Raw genomic sequence first — 15795 nt, 5'->3', positions numbered from 1 at the left:
TGTGTGTGTGTGTGTGTGTGTGTGTGTGTGTGTGTGTGTGTGTGTGTGTGTGTGTGTGTGTGTGTGTGTGTGAGAGAGAGAGAGAGAGAGAGAGAGAGAGAGAGAGAGAGAGAGAGAGAGAGAGAGAGAGAGAGAGAGAGAGAGAGAGAAGGTGGTGGTGGAAGAAAGTTGATTTTCTCCAGGAAGGCAGCTGCTGGGAGAAGTTAGACCTGGAAACCTTTTCCATCAACTGATAGTGATCTTTCTTTAAATTGAAGCCCACAATTTACCGTGAAAGTAATTTTGCTGTTAAAAACAGATGACCCGTCAACTTCATTTTATGCTCACCATTTAAAACTGCCAAGATTCTACAAAAGGAATAGTTATAAAAATGCAATATTGAGTTTGGAGAAGTTTAAGTCAATATTTATGTTAAATCTAATGGTTATAACAGCTCATAGGGGGCACTTGGCTCTAATTTGCTGTCCATGGTGGAGAAAGTCAGCTTGGTGAATGGGAGAAATGTTTTATCAGGCAGATCTGCATTTTAAGATTGTATGGGGAAGGGAATGGTGAATAGTGGATAAATGGTTAGGCTTAGAGTCAAGAAGCCCCAGCTCCAACTTTTTTTTTTTTTTTTGGTGAGGCAATTGGGGTTAAGTGACTTGCCCAGGGTCACACAGCTAGTAAGTGTTAAGTGTCTGAGGCTGGATTTGAACTCAAGTCCTCCTGACTCCAGGGCCAGTGCTCTAGCCACTGCGCCACCTAGCTGCCCCAGCTCCAACTTTTAATAGCGGTGTGATCCTGGACAAGTCACTAGACCTCTCTGATCCTCAGCTTCCTCATCTGTAAAATGGGACCAGTAATACCTCACTGTGTGCCTCATTTGGTATATCATTCATTCATTCATTCGACAAGTATTTTTTTTTTTTTTTAGTGAGGCAATGGGGGTTAAGTGACTTGCCCAGGGTCACACAGCTAGTAAGTGTTAAGTGTCTGAGGCCGGATTTGAACTCAGGTACTCCTGACTCCAAGGCCAGTGCTCTATCCACTGCGCCATCTAGCTGCCCCAACAAGTATTTCTTAATCCTTTGCTGTGCTCAGTGCTGGAGACACAGGCATCCAGGGCAGTCCCCTCAGGCAGTGGTTAGAGAGTCCTTGGCAAAGTAACCTAAAGGGCCACGTTGCTGTCATTATGATCACGGTCTCACAGTCTGTCTTTAGAGGCCAAACTGAACCCTTTCCATTCAGGCAGGTCTTTCTTTTAAAAAGTTATGATTTAGGGGTGGCTGTGTGGCAAGGTGGGTAGCACACCGACCCTGGAGTCAGGAGTACCTGGGTTCAAATCCAGCCTCAGACACTTAGCACTTACTACCTGTGTGACCCTGGGCAAGTCACTTAACCCCAGTTGCCTCACCAAAAAAACAATTTGGTTCTGTGCCTCAGTTTCCTCATCTGTAAAAATGGGGATACTAAAAGCTCCTCTCTTCCAGAGTTGTTGTATCAAATGAATTAGCCCATGTGAAGTGCTTTATAAACCTTAAAGCACAATATAAATGCCAACTAATATTATCATGATCACCTATTGAATGAATGAAAATATGTTTAAACTTTAAAAATAGTATTGAAGAATCTTTTCATTAGCATTTTTGAGACAGCATAAGAAAATACTTTAAGGAAGGTAGCTGAAAAATCCTAAATAGATGATATTTTGTTTTCTTTAATTTTTGTTGTTGTTGTTGTTCTTTGTTTGTAATGAGAGGCAATGGGGGTTAAGTGACTTGCCCAGGGTCACACAGCCAGTAAGTGTCAAGTGTCTGAGGCCGGATTTGAACTCAGGAACTCCTGAATCCAGGGCCGGTGCTTTATCCACTGCGCCACCTAGCCGCCCCTATAATTTCTATAATGCTTTTTTTTGTTTTTTGTTTTTTTGCAGGCAATGGGGGTTAAGTGACTTGCCCAGGGTCACACAGCTAGTAAGTGTCAAGTGTCTGAGGCCAGATTTGAACTCAGGTACTCCTGAATTCAGGGCTGGTGCTTTAACCACTGTGCCATCTAGCTGCCCCTAAATAGATGATATTTTAGATGAAATGAATAATTCCTTTTCTTTGTGGAGCACTCAACATTTTACAGAGTTCTTTTCTCTACATTAGATTGTTGCATAATACCCTTCTTGAAGGGATTGAGAGAAGGCCTAAAAACTGGAGAAAAGGACTAGATTGGGCTAGAAAAAAGAATATTGGATTTTCAATCAGCAAATTCTTTTTTGGGGGGGAAGAGGGCAGTAGTTGAGGTTAAGGGACTTGCTAGGTCACAGAACTAGTAAGTGTCTGAGGGTGGGTTTGAACTTGGATCCTCCTGGCTGCAAGGGCCGGTGTTCTCTCCATTACAGTGCCATTTGGCTACCCCTCAGAATCAGTCACTTCTCACTATGAGTCCTGACTCTGACTGTGTGACCTTGAGTAAGTCACTGCACTATTGGTCTTCAGTTTCCTTCTTTATAAAAGGAGTGTTTGACTAGTTGATCCATAAGGGCCTTCTGGTTTGAAGTCTGGTGATACATAAATTGCTCTTGGTGAGTTCATGTGGGTAATTAGCTGTTTTGGCAATCTCTGTAGCACCTCCCAAAACACCAACTTTATTTTTAACTGGAGCTGTGGAGACTGAGACGAATCTAGATGATGAAGATGAAATGAACCAAGAGAATGCAGATCACATGCAAGATGAAGACAAGCCCAAGATGATGCCACAGACTCTTGGTAGGTCCACGCCGCTTGTTTCAGGGGCTTAGGGTGTCTTCGGTCTTCTGTTTTCAGCAGCTTGCAATCAGGTCCCCATTCTGCCACTCACAGCGTGGTCCCATCTCAATTCCTCAGCCTCTCTGTTCCTCAGTTACCTTTTCTGTGAAATCTGAAAACTTAGAGCTTGGGGTTCTTAACCTTTTGTGTATAATGGACCCCTCTTGCAGTCTTATGAAGACTACAGAGACCTCCTCAGAATCATGTTTTTAAATGTATAAAAGAAAATACATAGAATTACAAAGGAAGTCATTTATATTGAAATAATTATGAAAATATAAAAAAAAACACCCAATAAGTTCATGGATCCCAAATAAGAATCCTAAAATAGAAGACTCCAAGACTCCTTCCCACTCTAATTTCGATAATTCTCTAAAGGTTTTATATGCTTCCTTTTTATTACAATTAGTAAACATTAAAAAAATCCCACATAACCTTTTTTTTTCCAGGGCAGTGAGGGTTAAGTGACTTACCCAGGGTCACATAGCTAGTAAGTGTCAAGTGTCTGAGGCCAGCTTTGAACTCAGGTCCTCCTGATTCCAGGACCAGTGCTTTATCCACTGAGCCACCTACCTGCCACCCTAATAAACTTTAAAGAATGTTAGGTCTCTTGCACATACATAAGTGTACATATACATACCCATATGTGTGTGTAAATGTATATAAGTGTGTGTATTTGTTGAAATACTGTGGAGAATGTCTACCGTGCTCTGTGTTCATTCTCTGATTTTTCTGACTGTTGAACATCTTTGTTTTTCTGTGTGAAATTAGTGGGATTTTAAGCAAATGTGTAACTCCACTCAACACATGGAACACCTTCAGTTTAATCCCAGGGTTGGTAAGAGCAGGTTTTCATTTGTTGCTATCTGTTACGTAAAGTGAGCAGGGGAGGAGATTTTCAAAAACTATACTGAAGCAAGGGACACCATTTGGTGTCAGAGTGTCCTGGGTTTAAACACTAATCCTGCTACTTAATTCCCCTGTGACTTTGGTCATTCGTGTCTTCCTGGATACCTTTGGTTTAGGGTCAATGTCAGGAAAAGCTTCCTAATGATGTGGTGGTGGTGGTGGTGGTGGTGGTGGTGGTGGTAGTAGTAGTAAAAACCTCTGTGAGGTTTAGAAAGTGCTTTCCATACATTATCTCATTTGATTCTTACAACAGCTCTGGGAGATGGATGCTATCATCCCCATTTTTTAGATGAGGAAACTGAGCCTGGGGAGAGAATAAGTGCATCCAGAGATGTGTAGTAATTGAGTTTCTATACCAGGCATTTTTGACATGGACAAAATCACAGATCTGGGGTAAAATTATTCAATGTGAAGTCAGGGATTTGCCAAATGCTTACACAGGGGAAATTCCCAAACAACCTACGTCCTTTCTATTAATATATTCCAATTCTATAAGTGCTATTCGTTTTAATTAGTTTGGGAAATGCTGGTCTTTAAGGAGGTTGCTACCTTTTGTATTTACTGTAAAAGTGTAATGGGCTTTGACTTGTGTTTCTCAGAAATACCAAACTTAATGCTTTTTGAGACGTGAATGTCTAATTCCATTGGCTTTGTGGGTTTCCCACGGTCCATTTACAAAGGCACAGGTCTTGTTTTCCCAGGCAGATCTGTGTTCACACATTGTAACGGAATAGGTCAGAATGGTTCAACTTCTCACATTTCTTGGAGAATCCAGCCCCCCGCTCCATTTTAGAATTCAGGGTTTTGTTGCCTTTTTTTCAGCTCCACTTTCAAAGTTTGCCAAGGATTTTCATTCTTGTGCTTGGCACATAGTAGGCATTTGATAGATACTTGCAGAATTGAACCGAAATGTCAGAGTGCTAGATGGGAATCTTGAATCTCTTATTCTAACAAAATGTCACACACCGCTATGAGCAAGAACCAGCACCCCAAAAAGACACAGATTGGCAGCTGGAGGGGACCCTGAAACATGGCAGGAATCCGAATCTCCCCCCTTAGAGAGAGAATAATGATTGGTGCCTTCTGTGAAGTCAGATTTTGTTTATCTGTAGGTATATTTGGTATATTAGAATCATGGATTTTGAGTTGGAAAGGATTTTACAGACTAATTGGTTGAAAATCATTTTACATTAGAGGAAACTGAGGCCCAGGGAGGTTCAGTGACTTGTCCGTGGTCACACAGATGACCGCCATGAAAGCTTATTACTGGGAAACCCTCATCATCCTACAAGATCCCACCAGCCCAGGGCCTTTATCTCATCTCTCCCCTCTGATTGGAGGGGCGGGCATGAACTTCAAAACCTCCACATGGGATAGAGCTGCGCTCAGACATCTCATGTCTCATCTGACTGCACTGCCCTGGGACTTCTCTGACCGATTCCTTTACCATGCTCCCATGTCGGGTAACTTGCTTTCCCTGACCTGTTAGTTTCCTTTTGTGTTCTCTTCTCCTACTAGATTGTTGTTGTTATTTATTTATTTATTTTTTTGTAGTTGACTACTTCCATTTTTTTCCTTGCAAATTATAGTTCTTGTTTTATTTTCTCCCATTAGATTGTAAGCTCCTCGAAAGTAGGAATGTTTTTTTTTTCCCCGCTTTTTTTTGTGGGGCAATGAGGGTTAAGTGACTTGCCCAGGGTCACACAGCTAGTAAGTGTCAAGTGTCTGAGGCCAGATGTGAACTCAGGTCCTCCTTAATCCAGGGCTGGTGCTTTATCCACTGCGCCACCTAGCTGCCCCCCAGGGATGGTATTTTTAAAAAATTGTGTCCCTAGTATTTAGCACAGTCCCTAAAACATAGTAGGTATTTAATAAATGTTTATTGACTGATTGACACAAGTAGCAAACAGAAGATCTAGAATCCAAGCCAAGTTCTCTTCCCTTCTAAGACAGTCCTTTGTCAATGCCACCATATTCAATCTGTCCTTGGAGCTTGGAAGCTTCTATGAGATAAGGGCGTAGGGAAATCCGTATTTATTAAGTGCCAATATGTGCCCAGCACTGTGCTAAGTGCTTTCAGAACTGTCTCCTTCGATCCTCATGACAACCCCATAAAGTAGGTGATGTTATTTCCATTTTATAGTGGAGGAAATGGAAGTAGACAGAGGCTGAGGGACTTGCCCAGGGTTGCCTATGTAGCAGAGGTCTGAGGCTGGATGAACTCAGGCCTTTCTTGACTCCCTCCATTGCACTTCCCAAATACCTTCAAATCAGTTGAATTCAGCATTTGTTTCTTGTAACCTGTATGCAAGGTACTGAGCACCTTGTCTGGAGATACAAAGACCAGAATGAAAGTTCTGTCCTCAGGGCCTCAGGTTCTATTCTATTGAATTGCTAGCATTGTTTGCTCAGCTTCATTGTATTGATTTGTTTTGGGCATCCCAGTGATCTTCCTTTATTAGTGTTGGTTATGGACCAAGCAGGAGAGACGCTTTGAACCCCAAATGTGTAGCTACTGTCCTTGCTTGAGGAGAGAGTTCTGAGAGGGCAGCTTTACTTGAAGGATGGTTCTTTGCATCCATCTGAGAATTACACTTTCTCTTCCCAGTAGGGAAGGGATCGGAGGAAGGACACGAGTAAAATCAAGAGAGAGAAAGGATGACTCCATCTTGTAGCTTCTGCTGAATCCCATCTTGACCAGGATCTTGTTGCTTGTACATTCTGCTCATCATGTGGGGAGGACTGAGGGCATAGATGGGAAGTTAAGAGAGGCTTGGACCCCGGTTTTGGCTCCTCCTTGGCTGTCCCTCCTTGCCTGGAGTGCACTTTCTCCTTCCTTCTGTCTCTTGGAATCCCCATCTTCCTTCAATGCCCAGGGGCCTTCATGTAGTTTTGATCTCTGGATCCTTTTACACACTCAAAAATGATTGATAGTCTCCCTCCCCCAAGAGCTTTTGTTTCTTTGGGTTGTCAATATGACTATATTAGAAATTATCTAGGTTTCATCATGAAAAGTTTGCCCTTGGGAGCTGCCACTTTTCTAGAGGAAGCCATTGCTGCCTGGTGGTTAGTGCTCTCTCCCTCCGGCTCCAATCACCTTTTATGTACTTATCATCCCACAGGAGAATGCAAACTGCTTGAGGGCAGGGCGTGTTGATCTCTGTGTCCTTAGAACCCAGCCTGGTGGCTTGGATATTGCTGGTCTTTTTTGTTTTGTTTTGTTTCGTTTTGTTTTTTAGTATTTCAGGTCTTTAACAAATATGGAGCATCCCAAAAGGGGGTGTAGTTTTAAGCTAATAAACATAATAGCTAAAAAAACTTTTGAGACACCTTGTAAAATTAGATTAGTGGGGAAATCTTTTCTCTCTCTTTTTTTTTTTTGTGGGGCAATGAGGGTTACATGACTTGCCCAAGGTCACACAGCTAGTAAGTGTTAAGTGTCTGAAGTCAGATTTGAATTCAGTTTCTCCTGAATCCACAGCCGGTGCTTTATCCACTAGCTGACCCCCTGGTGGGGAAGTCTTTTAAACTACCTGAGGCTCCATTTTCTCTTGATGAATTGGGGATAATCATGTTTGATCCACACAGGGTTTTGGTGAGGAAAGTATTTTTGAAACTTGTTGAGTTGATATAAAACTAAGCCCACTGATTATTTTCATTACTGTATTGGATGTGTGTAGTATTATAGAAATGGCCCTGGCACAATAGTCAGGGGACCTGGGTTCAAATCTTACTTCTGAGGCTTCCTACTTATATAGCTTTGGATAAGTCAAACAGCCTCCCTGGACCTTAGTTTGCTCCCATGTAAAATGATGGCCTTGAAGGCCTCTGAGGACTCCTGGCTTTCTACATGAGGCCTTCGCGAGTCACAAAACCACAGAATTTCAGAGTTGGAAGCAACCTCGTGGCCAATGAGTCCAATCTCAACAGGCTGGTATGAGAAGATTTTAAACAATTTCTTCTTTCTCTAGTTCTTGCCTGGGGCCCCTGGTTGGATCATCTCACCTTTGGGGCAATTCTTGGCATGTTTATTCCAACCTCTGTTAGACAGGCTGTCCTGAAAGTCTTCGTGCAGTCTAAGGCTATGGATGGCACTAAGACTTTTGGGACACTTCTAAACTAGCCAAAGTTTGAAATGTGCCATTGGGTGGGGGTAGGGGTGGGGCTGGAGAGGAGATTAATTTTCATCTGCAATTTTATTGGTTTTTTTTTTTTTTTGGTGAGGCAATTGGGGTTAAGTGACTTGCCCAGGGTCACATAGCTAGTAAGTGTCAAGTGTCTGAGGTCAGATTTGAACTCAAGTCCTCCTGAATCCAGGGCTGGTGCTTTATCCACTGCACCACCTAGCTGCCCCCATCTGCAATTTTAAAGAAAAAAAGTTATTGCAAATTCAAGTGGATAGGTAATGCTGGACCTAGAGTCAAGAGGAATGGAGATCAATGCTGGTCTCAGGTACTTTCTAGCTGTGTGACCCTATCTCAGTTTCTCCATCTGTAAAATGGGGGATGATATTGGTGCCCCCCTCCCAGGATTGTTGTGAAGGTCAAAGGAGACCATCTTTGTAGAGCTCTTTGCAAAGATTTCTGTGCTATAAATTTTAGCTATTATTTTTTGGCTCATCTTTTGTATATTGTTCCTGGTTTCCACGGTCCCTTCGAGCAGGTCCAACACTCCCATAAAATGTCCTTGGGAGAGGCTTAACAAAATAAACTGAAATGCAATGAAGTTGTTTCAGTCGTGTCTGACTCTCTGTGATCCCTTTTGGGGTTTTCTTGGCAAAGTTCCTAGAGGGATTTGCCGTTTCCTTCTCCATCTCATTTTACAGATGAGGAAACTGAGGTAACCAGGGTTCAGTGACTTGCCCAGGCTGCCACAGCTTGTAAGTGTCTGGGGTCAAATATGAACTCAGGAAGATAAATCTTCCTGACTTCAGGCTGGGCTGTTTGTCCACTGCACCACCTAGCTGCCCAACAAAGAAATGCAATTAAACAGAAACAACTAATATGGTGACTACTTCTCATGATGTATGCTGCATTTTGCCACTGTTGTCCTTCACCTCTGCCGTAGGGAGGGCCAGAGAAAGGCCTCTAATGTGGAGTGACATTAGACAAGAATCAGGATGAGAAGGTTCCATCTATACCTGCTTCAAGGAGCTGACACGTTGGTCTAGTGAATGCTAACGATGTGTGATGACCTAAAGTCCTTGTTATATGACCGGATCCTCACAAGAGTCTGTGACACAGGAGAGGACATTTTGGCCATGCCCATTTTATAGATGATGAGACAGAAAGAAAGTGATTGACTCAAGGACATATGGTCAATAGAAGTGGTAGGCGTGAGACTGGACCCCAAAACATTCAGTGACCAGAAGTATTCCTCTTCTGACACCAGATAAAATACTATATAGCTTCAAGCAAAACAACACCAGAAAATCAAATTCCCAAATCCTGTCTTAGACTGGAAAAGGAATAGGGGGTGGAGGGCAGCACCACCAAAACAGCTCTGAATTTGAAAATTGTTGTTAGAGGGTCTTCCTGGCATTCTTGGATAGTTCTTTAATACTTCGAGCATGTCTGATTTTGTTGAGGGGCAGCTACTCCTTGCACCAATGCAGCTGAACATTGTAGGTACTCTCTGTGAGTTGTTGTAGATGAAAAACTGATCACCCAACAATCCTCCTCCTAGCAGAGTCTGGCTGAACCCTCTTAGCCTGTACCTTGGGGGAAGGATGTGCCATCCAGTGCTGGATCTGTGCTCAGTCCGTCGACAAGCATTTATGAAGTGGCAGTCATGAGTCAGCCATGGTGCTAGGCCCTGGTCCTACCCTCAAGGAGCTTACATCCTGTTCGTGACCTTTCAGCTTAGTAGGTCTTATCTGAACATGTTGGTCCCCCTGCATAGCCCTTGAGAACCCTGGGTCTGCCCCCTCCCTGCCTCCATGAAATATCAGAGGAGATAATGTCATGGATAGCATGCTGGACGTGGCGGTAAGACCTGCCCTGTGGTCATTACTAACAGGCCCTTCATCCTTTTATGTCATCCGCAAGATGAAGAGGGCCTCGAAGAGCCCTTCTATCTCTAAATCTATGGTCTTGTGCTGAGAGGTCACCGTGTGGACTGGAGCCATATAGATGTTCTTGGAAGACCTGGGGGCTGTTGGGATGCCTGCTGTCAGTCTGATGATGACTCATCTCTTAAGGATTCCAGAGCTGCTTCTCTGATGATTAAGGTGCTAGCCCATCACAGAGTGTTGGAGGCATCTGAGAGGAGCCATCTCTGCTTGAGGATCCAAAACCGGGGGGGGGGGGGGGGGTCGTAGGCCAGATTCAGACTTGGAGCCAGATGGCTTATGTCAGCTGCAGTCATCTTTCTCTGACTTGTCCAGTCTTGAGACAAAACATCGAGGATTTTGTGTTTCTTGTATTTTTAAAAGGGAGCAGGGGGTTGGGCTCTTCCCTGCTCGGTGTTGCTCTGGCTGGGGACTCTGATGCCTGGGCTGTGTCAGGAGCGAGGTCACGCAGAGGGCAGGCTGCATGACATAACGTCATCGCCTCACTTTGTGGGGTGATGGTCAAAAAGATAGACATGTCCGGGTAGCTTATTCCCTGCAGAAGGCTGGCTCAGGACCAGACTTTCTCTGGGAGCTCAGGTTACCGATGGCCCTCATTAAAGCAGACTAGCCTCGATCCCTGCCAAGTGTGGGAAGAGTCCCAATGCCCAGCTCAGATGGCCCCATGGTCATGAGAACAGATTTCTCAATAAGGGGAGGATCCCCCAGCAGAGTGGAATAAATCACCTGAGGTGGTGAGGTTTGACATTGGTTAGAGGGTGCAACTTGGAGTCAGGAAGACCTGGGCTCAAATCCTTTATCAGATCCTTATGAGCTATGTGACCCTGGGCAAGTCACTTCAGGGTTTCCAGCCTCAGTTTCCTCATCTGTAAAATGTGCCTATTCCCTTCCATCTCTGAGTCTTTGATTGTATCACTAAGTGATTAAGGTTTAAAGCAATCCAATTCAATAATCCATGGCAAAGCATCTTCTCTGGTGCTAATCCCTGGGTATGGAGGGTAAGAGTGGGAGGGGCCCAACTCCCAGATGGTTTACATTCTAATGGGAGGGGGCTGACAGGGAGGGAGTGAGCATGTATAAGTGGGATTCCATCCAATCAATGATCCTATAGTCAGTCACTTAATGGTGAGCTTTTAATTCCTCTGATGCTCAGTTTCCCTTTCTTTTCAGTGAGGGAGTTGGACTTAGTTTACTTCCAAGGTCCTTCCCATGTCTAAGGCTGTGACCCCATCATTGTGAAGTGATATTTTTATATATATATATATATATATATATTTAGTGAGGCAATTGGGGTTAAGTGACTTGCCCAGAGTCACACAGCTAGCAAGTCTGAGGCCGGATTTGAACTCAGGTACTCCTGACTCCAGGGCCGGTGCTCTATCCACTGAGCCACCTAGCTGCCCCAAAGTGATTAATATTTAAAGCAAAACAATCTAACTATCTATGGTACCAAAGATAAAAATGGAGCTGCCTCTGTTCTCAAAGGGCTTCTATTCTAAGGAAGGATTCCATTATGGGGGTCCAAGGGGGAAGGGAAGTTCAGACCTGTGACTTGTTTCACGTGTGTGAGGATCTCCTGGTGTGAAAGCTTTCCTTCACTGATGCAAATCTGTAAATTTTAGCCCATTTTAGTGATGCCTTGCTCTAGGGAGCTGAGAGGGTTAGGGACTTGCCCAAGGTCACACAGCCAAGTTATTAGGGGAGGACTTGAATTTATGTCTGTGATAGACTCCATGTTGGCAGAGTAACTGGTACCCCATGCTGCTGGGGGTAGGTGTTGGGAAAGGGTGGTCAGGGATGATATTTGGTGAAGAAGGAACAGAATATTAAAGAATTGAGGAAGGTGGCAGCTCGGTGGAACCATGAATGAAGCTCCCAGTTATTCTAAGAGGTGGAGGCAATGAAGAAGTGGAGGAGGGGGGTGGCCAGCAGGTACAAAGCCAGGTCCTGTGAATGGTAGTTGTAATCAGAAGTTTCATTTCTACTTGTCATTTGCAAATCCTCCTTTCCCCTTACCTTTATAATCCTCCACCAAAGAGATAAGTCTGGAGATGAGAAAACTCCCCAAAGCCATTCAGGCATTCATGTTCTTAAGAGTCGCCTCAGTGCTGAGCAGTTAGAGGACTAGACCAGGGTCACACAGCCAAGATGGGGCAGAGGCAAGATTCCAACCCAGGCCCTCCAGAGTCTCTTGCTCACCCTCACTCAACAGAAATGGGAGTGGCAGGTGGGGTGGGGACAGAATCCTCCTTCGCTTAGAGCTAGGATTGACATCATTCCTCAAGCTGACTGTGATATAAGCTGCCCACTGGGCTGGAGTTGGATTTATTTTCCTCAACCTCCATTTTGGCGTTTCTCTCGGTCTCTGTTTTAACTGAAAAAATGCTGATGTTTTCTGATCTTGGCTCCTTATTTTTTTTTATATCTAGATACCGTTCCTGGCTCCCTAGAAAATGAGCTGAAATCCAAGTGGGAAAACCTGTTGGGCCCCGATTATGAAGTAATGGTATGTTATTATCCTTTGATAAAATGTACTCACGTCTGGCTTAATGTGAGGCTCGTAACATGGTAATTAGGAGAAACAAGCACTTCTGGGAATGGTTTCTCTCTCCCCCACCAGTCCCCCTTCCTTGTATTGGAAATAACTGATTGGGAAAATCACAGTGGTTTGAGATGTAAGAACCGTTAGGGATGAAAAAAGTAAATCCGGCTGCGCTCCCCAGTGGTTTGCTTCATGTTGGAACGATTTAAGTCACAGTCGACAGAACAGCAAGGGGGTGGCAGGGCGGGCGGGGGAATGCTTGCCTTTAAATTTGTCACATTCATCAGCTACTTAGAACGGCTGGCATTTTGATGATTGTCTTTGCGATCTGTTTGTTTTATTGGCCGCCAACACAGCTTGGGTCCTCTGTTTCACCCAGAATCTTAGACTTTTATGAGAAGAGTGAAGGAATGATGATCCAGCAAACTTGGGGGGGGGGCGAGTCAAGGGGGAGGGAAGTAATTTAAGTTAGGTCGGAATTGTATGGGCCCCTGAGCCCTTTGGATTTCCTTTCCTCTGTTATTACAATCAAGGAAAGGATTTCTCTGAGAATCTTCATGATGTAAGAGAGTTTGACATTTAGAAAAGACTTAAGCTTGGCTTACAAAAACTTTTTGTGATTAAAAAAAAATTCCCTTGAACCTTTACTGCTTTTTCCTTTCATGTGTTTACACTTAAAAGGATATAATATTATATATAATGTTATAATGTTATACATAATGTTAGGATATATAATAATGTTACACTATTGTATATTCTGGCAGGAACAGAATGATATTTTGTTAGAATATAGAATAAAACACTAGCTGTGTGACCCTGGGCAAGTCACTTAACCCCAATTGCCTCACTTAAAAAAAAAAGAATATAAAATAAAAACAATCACTTGTGCTAATAGATTTTGTTAGAATATAAAATGATGGGGCAGCTAGGTGGCACAGTGGATAAAGCACAGGCCCTGTATTCAGGAGGACTTGAGTTCAAATGTGGCCTCAGACAATTGACACTAGCTGTGTGACCCTGGGCAAGTCACTTAACCCTCATTGCTTTGCCCCCCCCCAAATATATCTATGTCTATATCTATATATCTCTGTGTGTGTATATATATGTATGTGTGTATATGTATATGTATAATGATGAAGATGATAATATTTATATGTGCCACTTACTATGCTAAATGCTTTACAGTTATTATATCATTTGATCCTTATGACTACCCTGGATGGTAAGTGCTGTTATTCTCATTTTACAGTGGAAGAAACAGAAGCAGATGGAGGTCAAGTGACTTGCCCAGGGTCACACAGTTAGTGTCTGGGGCTGGGTTTGAACTCAGGTCTTCCTGACTCCAGGGTCAGTGATCTTTCCACACTATTCCACCTAGAGCTGGTGGTTTCAGGGAAGACTCATAAGAACAGATTCAGAGGGAAGTGAGCAGAGTTAGGAAAAGAATTTATACAGTAACAAAACTTTGCAAGACATCAGAACTCTTCTGGATACAATAACCAGCTGTAATTCCAGGCTCAGCACTTTGCACCCAGTGGCATCACCTAGGCACATTGTTTTTGTTGTTATATTATTTTAAAAAGGAAGCTTTTATATGATGTTTTAAGCTACATAAAGTGTTATCTCATTAGATCCTCACAACAGCACTAGGAGATCGGTGGTATTCTTATCCTCATTTTATAGTTTGGGAAACTGAGGCAGACAGAGGTTAGGTGACTTGCCTAGGAATACATAACTTGTAAATATCTGAGACTGGATTTGAACTCAGGTCTTCCTGACTCCAGGTCTAATGCTCTTACCCACAGACCGCTGATGTCAGTGTCAGAGGATGCTAGAGCTGAAGTCTAGTTCCTTCCACTCATTTAAACAGAGTTGTAACTAGGGCAAGTGACTAGTGCTTTACTCCAGGGTGTCTGTTTTGGAGGGTCCTGACAATAGTTGCAGTCTCTTTAGTGGATATAAACAATAGAAATAATAGTTTGTTAAAGTAGGGAGCCACGTCTCTTGGGCTGAGGTGGGGCCACCAGGTGTCGTTCTTCCTCTACCAGGGGTTCCCTACCACAGCATCCTTGCATCAAAGGTCTTGGAGTTTCTATTTCCATCCCCTGGGAACCTGTCTCAGCCTTGCTCAACCAAGGGTACATTTGATGCTGCCTGACTCAGACAAAAGAAAAAAAAAACCTAATTACACTTGTATTTTTAAAAGCAAAGGGCCAAGAGAGGTTAAGTGAATTGCTTTTGGTCACAGAACTAGGAAGGGACAGATCAGGGACTAAAACACGGTTTGGAATCCAGGTGTTTGTCTCACTTATCCTAACTCATAGACAAAAGGTTTGAAGGCTGTCTGTGAATTTAGGGATTGGGTCTTGGCTCTGCTACTAGATGACTTCAAAGGTCCCTTCTAATGCTCAGTCTCCAAATCTGATGTATTACTGTTTGCGAACCCACTAATTTCAATTCTTTTCTATAGACCTTAGTTAGATCTGATGTCAGGAAAAACTTCTTAACGATGAGAACTGTCCAGAAGGTACTCCATCAATCAGTCAGTGAACATTAAACCCCTTCTATATGCCAGGCCCTTCTAAATCCACTAGGGATCCAGAAAGCGGCAAAAGAGTCCCTGGCTTCAAGAAGCCTACTTGCAGTCTGATGGGGAGACAACATGCACACAAATGAAAGGGCTGCTTTGAGGAGAAGTGTACCCCCCTTTCTAAGAGGTCTTCTGGCCCAAGGCTTGTCAGGGATGTTACAGATGGGATTATTGTCATTTCACCAACCTGGGTCTTGGTTTCCTTGTCTATAAAATCAGGGGCTTGGGCTGTCTGCCCTCTGAGGTTTCTTCTGGCTCTGACCCTAAGGCCTTGAGGTTTATTTATCTGACCTCAGATTTTGGGGGTTCTTTTAGGAGTCTCTTGGGCTCTGCAGGCTGGTTTTCCCATTTACTGCTTCCCCCTGCCATGCCCCCCAGAATTTAGCCAACACTCAGTAAGATGAACATTTCTGGGGATATAGTGGAAGAGAGTGGAGAATTCTACTTGAAGCTGCAAATTTGTATTAAGAATTTCTTTTTTAAAAAATATGTAATAGGGGCAGCTAGGTGGCGCAGTGGATAAAGCGCTGGTCCTGGATTCAGGAGTACCTGAGTTCAAATCTGGCCTCAGACACTTGACACTTACTAGCTGTGTGACCCTGGGCAAGTCACTTAACCCTCATTGCCCTGCAAAAACCCAAACAAAATATGTAATAAATCCAACTTGTTATTTTTTAAAGTTCTCCTGCTTGGCTGGACTTCCTACTAACCTTCATTCTAATTCCTTTGCATTTTTTTTAACCTTTTTTTTTTAGTGAGACAATTGGGGTTAAGTGACTTGCCCAGGGTCACACAGCTAGTAAGTGTTAAGTGTCCGAGGCCGAATTTGAACTCAGGTACTACTGACTCCAGAGCCAGTGCTCTATCCACTGCGCCACCTAGCTGCCCCTAATTCCTTTGCATTTTA

At 43.5% G+C, this 15795-nt stretch overlaps 1 protein-coding gene across 2 annotated transcripts in view; it reads left to right on the top strand.

The window, feature by feature from the left end:
- Positions 1–15795, top strand: part of PATJ (PATJ crumbs cell polarity complex component) — a 320690-nt gene that overhangs the window by 42770 nt on the left and 262125 nt on the right. For both annotated transcript variants that reach the window (XM_044002310.1, XM_044002309.1), the window contains 2 exons: positions 2598–2738; positions 12186–12262. In XM_044002310.1, the coding sequence (XP_043858245.1) occupies positions 2598–2738; positions 12186–12262 (218 nt within the window). The remainder of the gene's footprint in view (positions 1–2597; positions 2739–12185; positions 12263–15795) is intronic.

Source organism: Dromiciops gliroides, chromosome 4, assembly GCF_019393635.1.
Source record: "Dromiciops gliroides isolate mDroGli1 chromosome 4, mDroGli1.pri, whole genome shotgun sequence".
Taxonomy (NCBI): Eukaryota; Metazoa; Chordata; class Mammalia; order Microbiotheria; family Microbiotheriidae; genus Dromiciops; species Dromiciops gliroides.
Note: the sequence above shows the minus strand (reverse complement) of the source record. Positions and strands in the feature narration are given on the sequence as shown.